At 51.8% G+C, this 9,805-nt stretch overlaps 1 protein-coding gene across 1 annotated transcript in view; it reads left to right on the top strand.

Annotated features, from left to right (window-relative positions):
- The first annotated feature begins 1,116 nt into the window (after window positions 1–1,116).
- Window positions 1,117–9,805, top strand: part of trps1 (trichorhinophalangeal syndrome I) — a 33,596-nt gene continuing 24,907 nt past the window's right edge. Inside the window, exons 1-7 of the mRNA XM_068747535.1 lie at window positions 1,117–1,825; window positions 2,016–2,131; window positions 4,955–5,561; window positions 5,742–5,953; window positions 6,080–6,263; window positions 6,393–6,645; window positions 8,699–9,464. Of these exons, the coding sequence (XP_068603636.1) occupies window positions 1,117–1,825; window positions 2,016–2,131; window positions 4,955–5,561; window positions 5,742–5,953; window positions 6,080–6,263; window positions 6,393–6,645; window positions 8,699–9,464 (2,847 nt within the window). The remainder of the gene's footprint in view (window positions 1,826–2,015; window positions 2,132–4,954; window positions 5,562–5,741; window positions 5,954–6,079; window positions 6,264–6,392; window positions 6,646–8,698; window positions 9,465–9,805) is intronic.

Here is a 9,805-nt window from a genome sequence, read left to right as displayed (position 1 = left end):
TGCTGAATATGAACTGAACAACCTCAAATAAACATAAGCTAGCACGCACGCACACACACGCACACACGCGCACACACACACACACACACACACACACACACACACACGTGCACACACCTCTGTCATGACCATTGCGAACAGAACAACCGCAATTGTTCTCCTCTCAAACAAAAGAAACTCACTTTAACGTAAAACACATGCTCGGTTATTTGATGGCTTTGTGTCGTGATTAGAAGCGAGGGATGGGGGGCGGGGGGGGGGTTGGAACAGAAGGGATATTTTTGAAGATCGCCCAAATTATTGATCCTGTGAGTGAGGGAGGGGAAGCAGCGAGAAAGAGTCCTTGATGAGTTTCACGTAAAGCTGAGCGAGGACGGCCGCCGCCGTGAGACGGAGGTTCAGGTGGACAGAGGACAGGGGACAGAGGACAGGGGACATGGAGCAGGAAAGACTGAGAGACGCGATAAAGTGGGAGCCAGGAAGTAAACGAAAAGCGCCCGGAAAGAGATGCAGGAATGAAAGAAGCGTTTGGGGCGCTGGAGGGGACGGATTCTGCCTCCTTCATCCGTCTTTCTGAGACGGGCCGTGTGGTTTGATGTGGTTGTCCGCTGGCTACTCTCCTCGTCTTCCTCTCTCCTCGCCACCCCCCCCCCCCCCCCCCCTTTCTCCCTCTCTCTCTGTCATCCTTCTCTTCCCCTCGCCCTCCCCGGCCTCTCTGATACGGTTTTGTGTTTTGATGTGTGGTCGTGCGTTTAAGATTCTCACGGATGGTTTCCATCACGATAAAAAGATTCACTGCCTGGTTTGAGGGGGGGGGGGGGGGGGGCGGGTGAAGAGTCGCACGTAGGGATGAACGAACGTCCCGACGCACACGCCCCTGAGAGAGCTCACAGCTGAGACTGTTTTACTCTGAGGAGGTTTGTGGTTGAGGACGGTCACAGATTTCAGCGCTCGAAAAAGTTTTCGAGCTGAATGGAAACGATCCCGAACGCATGCGTCGCCTTCACAATCCACCGTTGTGTCCAGTTAATCCCCAGATTATCACTTAATTCCCAGATTACACCAGGCTGGAGTTATCGCTGAGGAATCTCTCTCTCTGTTTTCACATCTTCAGCGATGGTGAGGAAGAAGAATCCCCCTATCCGGAGTGTTGGCGGTGAGGAGGAGGAAGAAGAAGACGGGAGGAGGCCAGTAGCAGAGGAGGAAGAGGAGGGAGAGGAGGAAGGGAGAGTAGGGGCCGAGGCTGAGCGAATAAACCGACCGTCTGAGCCGGAATCCTCCGAGCAGATCAGAGGAGATGAGGAGCAGGAAGAGGAGGAGGGGGAAAGTGAATGCATGTCCTCATCTGTCTCCCCCTCATCTGTTGGTGATCGCTACGGCAACGAGGACAGGGTGGGGCGGAGAGGAGGAGGAGGAGGGCGGGCCAAACGAGGAGCAGCAGCGTTGAGCGACAGACCCGAGAGCCAGTCGGAGGCCGAGGACGGGGAGAAGGGAGCAGACGGAGGAGAGAGGAGAGAGAGAGTCAGGGTGGAGGGAAATCACGTCGGGGCTCCTCCCCTCTCCGCTCCCCGCCTTCTCCCCAGGCAGGAAGGAGGGGAGGAGTCGGCGATCGCCACCCCGCCGCTCTCCTCCAGCCCCTCGCCTAAACTCCAGGACTTCAAGTGCAATGTGTGCGGTTACGGTTACTACGGCAACGACCCCGCTGACCTGGTGAAGCATTTCAGGAAGTATCACCTGGGTCTGCACAACCGCACGCGGCAGGACGCCGCCCTGGACACACACATCCTGGCCCTCCACAACATGGCCCCCCAACACACACCCCTGGGTAATCCCGCGCCTCCAAGTTAAACTTGTTTTCATGCTTAATTAAGAAAATAAAAGCATGGACTCGTGCACGAGGTCTCGTCATTCAAACATTATTTCAGCTCGTCGTTAGGGGACACGTCCCCGGATGCGTCTCCGGCCTCCGTGTCTGCTTCTCCCAGTTTTAATCCTCGTTGCATTTCTGCTCCCAGATTCCCCGGCGGGACAGGGGCAGAGGAACCAAGCCAAAGAGTTGGGAAAGATCAGGCCGGATGCACAGAACCAGCAGCACAGGACGGTCATGATGAACGGCACATATGATGTACAGGTGAGGACAAAGCTGTGCTCATTGGCAGGATGTAAGGGGCGGAGTCCGATAAGAAGAAGGGGGAAAAAAAAAGGGCTCAGATCTTCCTGAAAAAAAAGTCTCCCAGAACTCAAGGTTTTTCCACGTCATGTGACGTCTGTCTTCGGTTTTCTATGACTAAAATCAATGCATTATTATTATTATTATTAGCCCTTCTTATTTGGGGAACCCCATCATGCTAACGGTAGCTGCTAACAACGTCTGCATGACATCCCACAGGACACCTTGGAAACACAGGTGGCAGTTTCTTTAGGATAAAATGAACACATGTTGACTGTATAACCCCCAAAAAATAGCGTTGGCAACCCCAGCAGCACTTTTCTTTATCACTAATTTTTACTTCTATACTTTTTTTTTGTTTTTAACTCAAACTTTCAGGGATTGCATGCTTTGCATCAATTACGCAGACGGTCAGGTATATAGTCTTAAAACTAGAAAATATATCTGAAATTTGAGATCTCCAGATGTAGATGCACACATTCCTTAGCTTAGCTTTAGTTTTTTTTATCTGCTAGAATAAACCTTTGCTGATCCCACAAGGGCCGAACTCTGGTTCTCCTTACTTTCAGAAAATTGTTACGGAAGAAAAGTCTGCATAAGTTTTCTTTCTGAAACTTTTTTTTTTTATTAAAGACGAAATAAGACACCGATCAAACCGTAACATCCGCTGGATTCTGACGTTTGTGAATAAATCAGGTGTCGCAGAATACTTTGCTGCAAACGTAAAACAAACCTCGGAACGCGCTGTCATCACGCATCAGAAGCGTCGTCAATATCGGTTACGTTTTAATCCAGAACGACGCATTGACTCCGTTTACAACTCCGCATAAATCTGCAAATTTATGTCCGCAGCTGAACTGACAAATTTATTGGGGCGAAACAATCTGCCTCTGATTTGCAACATCTGATTTGCATGTGATTCTGGACGGTGTGTTGTGCTAAAACTTTACGGGCTGCCAGACAGACCGGGAGTCGGGCTGACGCGGTCAAACCGATGCAGGTGTGCAGCCGTTACAGATCGTGCACGCAGGCAGTGCACGCAGACCCGCACATGCTACTCGATGCGTGCTTGATCTCAGAGCCCACTTTTCTGACTTTTCTGACTTTTCTGACAGAGCCCCCCCCCCCCCCTCACTACGTCCATGTGTCCCCTCCCGGGTCGACCTCTGAGCCCTGTCATGTCAGTGATGAGCTGAAATTCAATCCTTAATCTTTAAGCATGATTTCTGCGGCTTGCATTTGACTTTAAGGCAAATACGTCGTCAGGTTTGGAATCAGTTTGCTGAACGATCGCTTGGTGTGTGTGTGTGTGTGTGTGTGTGCGTGTGTGTGCGTGTGTGCTCAGACACTAGAGTTCTGTCTGAATGCTTTAATAAGATGATTTTTATGTGTGTGCGTGTGCAGGATGTGTGTTTCTGTGTGTTCTTGGGAAGTTTCATTTCACTTTAACCAGAAGTCTGCAAGTAAAGAAAACGACACGGATGCCCACACACACACGCACACGCACACACACACACACGCACACACACGCGCACAACCAGAAATAGAAAACCCAGTGGGCTTAAGTCGTCATTATGACGAGAAAGTGAACGCATATTAAAAAACGAATGAAAGGACTCCTTATTCTCTTGATTTTTCTGTCTCCCGCCCACGTTTGGAAAATTCCATGTTGTCATTTGCTAAGACGAGATCGTCCCGTCAACCAATTGGATTTATGGAAAAAGGATTCAGGGAGGAGAGGGTTGGGCATGGGGAGGGGGGTGGGGGGGGCAGAGAGAGAGAGACAAGGAGGGAGTTGAGGACAGACGGGGAGAGAGAGGCAGTGAAACCAGTTATTATAACGGTCTTTGTAATGAAACAGCTGTCAGACATATTTACCTTCTCTTCTCTCTCTCTGCCATCATGTCTTTCTTTCTTCTACCTCCTCCTCAGCGCTGTCTTTTTTCTTCGCTCACTCTTTCACACACTTTCTCTCCTCCCTCTATCTTGTTCTTTGACTTACGCTCGTTCCCCCTCGCTCGTCTTTCCTCTCTCTCGCCCTCCTCTTTCCATTCTCCTCGTCTACTTCCTCTCTAATTGCCTGGACGGGGTCTGTGGAACGTGCTGATTGGATGATCGCCGTTATGACATCATAAACAGCCACAGAGCTATTTAACCTTCAGGATTCGTTCTCTTCACTGGAGCTGAAATGTACCATCAAGCTCCTTATTCGGGTTTTCCTTTTTTTAAAGTGACTTTTCATCCTCTTTTTAGAGCGTGTGTGACTGTTTTGCATTACCGTACCAAACCGTTAGCTGCTAATGCTAACAGAGAGAGTGGCTGCCATCGGTTTAATTGCTGGGAAATGTCTGCCGTGCTTTTCTCCAAGCAACAATTCTGAAGTTAAAGTATAGCGTGATGTCTTGGATAACGAGGCTCAGGCGCCCGAGCCGTCCACCGAAAAGCTCAACGGCTCAAATCAAAGGTAACGGAATGACGTTCCCAAATTGTTGAAACGCGCTGACGGATTCGATGAAACATGGCACAGGGTCGGGCACGAAAACAGAGTAAAGAAAACATTTAGGAATGGATCTGGATAAACTCCTGGAGGCTGTCGTGGGAGTGGGCGTCGCTCCAAAAAGGGAGACTTTGTATTTTACGATAGGAGGGTAGCCAATGAACGCCAACGTGAGTGAGACAATCTGGGGGAACCTTCATCAGACAAAGGTTCCGGCGGCGCGGGAGGAGAACACTATATTTAATATTAAGCACTTTTGTTTCTCTTTCTCTTCTGCCTAACAACAGGTGACACTGGGCAGCACGCTAATTGGGATTGGCCGGAAGACCTCCGACTGCCAGGGGAATACCAAGTACTTTCGCTGCAAATTCTGCAACTTCACATACATGGGGAGTAATTCCTTAGAACTTGAACAGCACTTCCTGTCGTCGCATCCAAATAAAGTCAAAAGTCCGCCTGCCACGCCCCTCGTGGCCACCAATAACCTGACAGGGCACGACAGCCAGACGAGGGAGGGGGCGGAGCGAGTGTCCGTGAGAGCAGAAGACGACTCCTTGGTCGGATACTTCATCCCCGTCCGGCCGTGTGCTGACGCTTCGGGTTGGACGGCGGACCCGGGTCGGGGTTCGCTTCAGGCCTATTACTGGTGTAAATTCTGTAGCTGGAGTTGCGAGTGGACGGGGGGCCCGGCGAAGCTTCTAGAGCACTACGAACAAAGACATAAAATGACCGCTGGGGGGGCCACCACGAGCCCAAAGAACTCTCATTTTGCCGGGATGGACAGAGAGCGAGAAAGAGGAGGGAGAAGAGAAGGAGAAAGAGAAAGAGAAAGAGACCACGCGGCATCCAAAAGCCGCAAAGAGCTGTCGTCCAACGCGTCCGGCAACAGCCAAGGTAATTAAAGGGGGGGGGGGGGTCATGTGGTGCTAAATAGTGTTCTTCATTAGCGCGTAGCTCCTTTAATGCGGAACAAGATTAAGGATCAATAGAAGCTTCCGGTCCCAACCCGCCCGACCCCGTGGTTCCGCCCTGAAGGCCCAAACCGTGGTTTCTTGACCGTGTTCTGCTTCCTAGGAGAACCGAACAGCGACTCCGAAGCCGTCGTGACCAGCTACAACTGTCAGCTGTGTGACTTTCGGTACTCGATGGCGCACAGCGCCGACGTGATCGTGGTGGCGCCGCTGCTCCTGCACTACCAGCACAACCACTCCATCCATCGGTGCTGCATCCAGCACTGCGTCTACTGTCCACAGGGGCTGTGTCAGCCCCAGAAGCACCTGGGGGAGGTGAGATCATTCACAGACTGCAGGGTCCATTGCAACGGCGTCGGATTCGCGGCTCCGCCCCTTGACATCGTGCGTGCCGGCAGCAACGACGGCCTGCGGCGTTTTACCGCGTCTCCCTCTCCACAGGTGTCGCACCCCTTCGCCTGTCGGAAGCCCACTTGCCCTAAATGTTGCTCCAAGTTTCCTCAGTCCAGCAAACAGCAGGACGCCGCCGGCTCCAAGTCGCCCAGCATGACCCCGCCGGACCTCAGAGGTGACCCCGGCGTGACTTTTCACCCCTCTCACCCCGCCCATCCTGTTGTCTCGCAAGGTATCCAAAGGGCATACGTCATCGGGCACATGTTTGTTTTCGTCCAGAGATGCAACACGCTGTTCTGTTTGTTTCTCGTTCCTAAATGTGTCGTTGTTGTTTTTGTGTTGTTGTTTTTTCTCATCCCAGGCGTCACCCACTTGTGTGACCAGTGTGCGTTTGCCACCACTGACATTGATGTGTTGCTCCGACACTATGAAAGCTGCCACAACCTGATTAACCTAAAGGGGGCAGCGCCGCATGTCAAGGCTGAGGATGAGGCTGGGGGAGTCAAGGAAGGGGGGAGAGGAGGAGGAGGAGGAGGAGGAGGAGAGAGGGAGTTCTCTTGTACAAAGTGTCACTTCATCACAGAAGTGGAAGAAGAGATTTTTAGACACTACAGGTAGGAGAGGTTCGGGATTAGACGCGACTGACGATCACTTTTATTAGATATATATAGAATATATAGAATCGCTTTTACTCCACAAACATGAAACATGAAGAACGAGCCGCTGCTTCTAATGTCTTTCTGCCCACAGTTCAATCTTCCACTCATTTTCACCCTCATTCCATTTTCATTCATAAAACAATCACACACCGAAGCCAGTCGCAGCTCGTTAGCCACAGCGGGTCCAAACGCATCGTCCTCGGCATGCTCGGCTCGGAGACTCGATTCGCGTGATCTGCAACGTTCCTCCGAGAGCGCAGCGAAGGCCGAGTCACAAAAGAGTCACAGACGGCGTCCAGATAACCGGAGCCTGCCGTTCAAAAGACGCTGCGCCAAAATGGCGGGGCGAAACATGAATTCTGAAAGAGAACGTCGGGTCACGAGTTCAGCAGGACAGCGACGCTAAGCATGGAGACGGAGTCCACCTTTGAATTCCTCGAAAGGAAGACAAATTAAAAGTTTCCCGACGTTCAGAACAGTGGGCCGAAACTCCACCAGAGCCGTGTCGGAGAATGATCTCCGGTTATTAGAAGCAAGTGGTTTGGATATTGGGATTTGGGGAATTGGGTATTAGACAACCCTTTTTGCCTTATTAAGATTAAAATGTGTTCATTACTCATCCTGAGAATCCAGTTTTGTTTTCATGGTTAAGGAATATAAAAATAGAGATGAAATAAATGTAGGACAGTAATCTTTGGTGTAAATCACAATACGGGGGGACTGAGCTGCTTGGCGGAGGTCTGTGCTCTCCGAGTGCTTTCCTAGTTCTACCTGTTTTACCCACATTCCCGCCCCCCCCCCCCCCCCCCCCTCTCAATCATGCACATTTCTGGTGTGTGTCTGATGAATACCAAGGGAAGCCACGTTTCCGAATGCATCCTTCATCTTTTTGTGGCTGATAAAGTCGGTTTCATTTCCACACGCCCGGAGTCACGAGTCGCAGCGCCTCAGAGGGCCTCGCCGTTCGCTCCATGCTCGACGCCATCTGTACTCAAACCCCTTGTTTTGAATAAGGAACAAATTAAAGAACCCTCAGAGGACGGTTCTCCGTCCCGAGACAGACGTGCGAACGCACAATTGGCTAAATAGATCACAATGACACGCCGCCTGCACTGCGAGACGCTCCGGGTTGATTTAACTTGAAAATGTGAGTTTAGTCGCTTCAACTATAAAAAGAAAGTTCTAGAAGTTAATAAATGAGGTTTACGAGGGCAGCTTGAAGAATTGCTCTGCACGCCTCGCCACGAAGCGGGAACGCTAAGACACGACCCTGCATGTCACATTTACTCCTTAAATGTAGTAACCCCCCCCCCCCCCCCAAAAAAAAAAAAACCTCAAAGATTTAACAGATGTTAGAACCAAAACGAATAATATTCAGACATTGATTTCCATTCATTTTGACGGCTGCTAATTAATTAAGATGCGCAAATCTGGCCGACCGAGAACCCCCCCCCCCCCCGCCCGTTGAACGGAAATTCCAGGTCTTGGTATAGATGATTGATTAATTTAGCTCATTCGGCCACACAGGAAGCAGCAAAAACTCCGTCCAGAGATGCTGCGTCCGTCCGTCCGTCCGTCCGCGGCGTCGCAAAAGGGAAATCAAGGCGGTCTGTTGATGGGCGGTTCTTTTCTCGGTCGGTCGCATTCATTTACATTCCTCAGTTTTTTCCAAATTCACGGCGACTTTGTGGAAAACTGAGTCACTCGCTGGCCCCGGACTCGGTGAAACGCCACCTGAGCCAGGCAGCGATAAACCATGAAATCATTTTAATAGTTTCATTTAATGCAAGTCGAACCGGAGCGACTACAAATGAATGCCTTTTATTTTGAAATGCCGGCATTCAAGATGCGTTTCCTGTTGGTGAGGAACCGCTGCCATCGTCACGTCATCGTTACGCGCCATCACGTTAGCGATAGCGTTTAACTACAAACGCTAATGCAAGTCTTTATGTCTGCATTGTTCTCTCTCTCTCTCTCTCTCTCTCTCCCTCTCTCGCTCTCTCTGCAGGCGTGTCCACGCGTGTTGCCGCTGCCGACGCTGCGATTTCACGGCTCCCGATTCGTCAGCCCTCCTTGAGCATTTTAACTCCGCCCATTGCCACGAGTCCTCCCCCTCGTGGAGCTCGTTGATCAGCACCTCCTTGCCCACCTCGCTGACGCCATCGCTAACGCACTCGGCCAATGGCTGCTCGGCGCCCTCCACCTTAGCCATTAAAGAAGAGAGCAAAGGCGACCTTCGGCTCCTCTACTCCCTCGCTCCGCCTGAGGGACGATTGGCAGAGGGAGGCAGAGAGGAAGCGGGAGGGGCGGTTAAAAGCGAGGGGGGTGAGGAGAAGGAAAGGGAGCGGGAGAAAGGTTGGGTCCTGGGGGAGACGAGAGGACCAGCAGAAAAAGGGGGATGCGAGCAGGCCCATGGCTTACTCTGGGTTCCCAAGGAGCGAACCGGAAGTGGGAGCCCCTCTCTCTTCACCGCCCCTCTCTCACTGTCATTTGTTTCAGCCAATCACGAAGCCTCGCAGCAGAAAAGAGGCGTGGCTTCGCCTGGCATGGTTTACCTAGGAGACAGCAAGTCATTTGTGGGAGATACCAAGTCATATTTGGGAGACGCCAAGCTATACGGAGGAGGGCGGCTGGGAGGAGCCACCGCGGGCGGAGGTGGGGGGGAGAAACAGGTCCCGATGCCCCCCCAGCAGTACGCAGGAGGAGGAGGGAGTGGAGGTGGGCCGGAGGCGAAAGGAGGATCCGCTAAAGAGGAGTCCCAGTCCCTTCTTCGGGTAGGTGTGAACAGGCCGTCCTCCTATTGGTCGTTCTCGCCTGCAACCTTTAAACCCTGTTTTTCCACCTGTGGCTCTAATCTGACGCCGTATGAACACCTTGTGTCAGTCAGTGGCCCCGCCCCGTACCTGCCTGGAGGGCTAATCTCTCACATGAACAGACTTTCATCTGCCTTTCCCGCGACTCAGATCTGAGGATGAAACCGCGTGTAGGGAGCCACCCGACTGACGTGCGTTCGTTCGGTCCGTCGTCCCCGTGTCTCTCAGGACGTCCCCGTGTCTCTCAGGATGTCCCCGTGTCTCTCAGGACGTCCCCGTGTCTCTCAGGACGTCGGCCGTGT

This window comes from Brachionichthys hirsutus, chromosome 13, assembly GCF_040956055.1.
Source record: "Brachionichthys hirsutus isolate HB-005 chromosome 13, CSIRO-AGI_Bhir_v1, whole genome shotgun sequence".
Lineage (NCBI taxonomy): Eukaryota > Metazoa > Chordata > Actinopteri > Lophiiformes > Brachionichthyidae > Brachionichthys > Brachionichthys hirsutus.
Note: the sequence above shows the minus strand (reverse complement) of the source record. Positions and strands in the feature narration are given on the sequence as shown.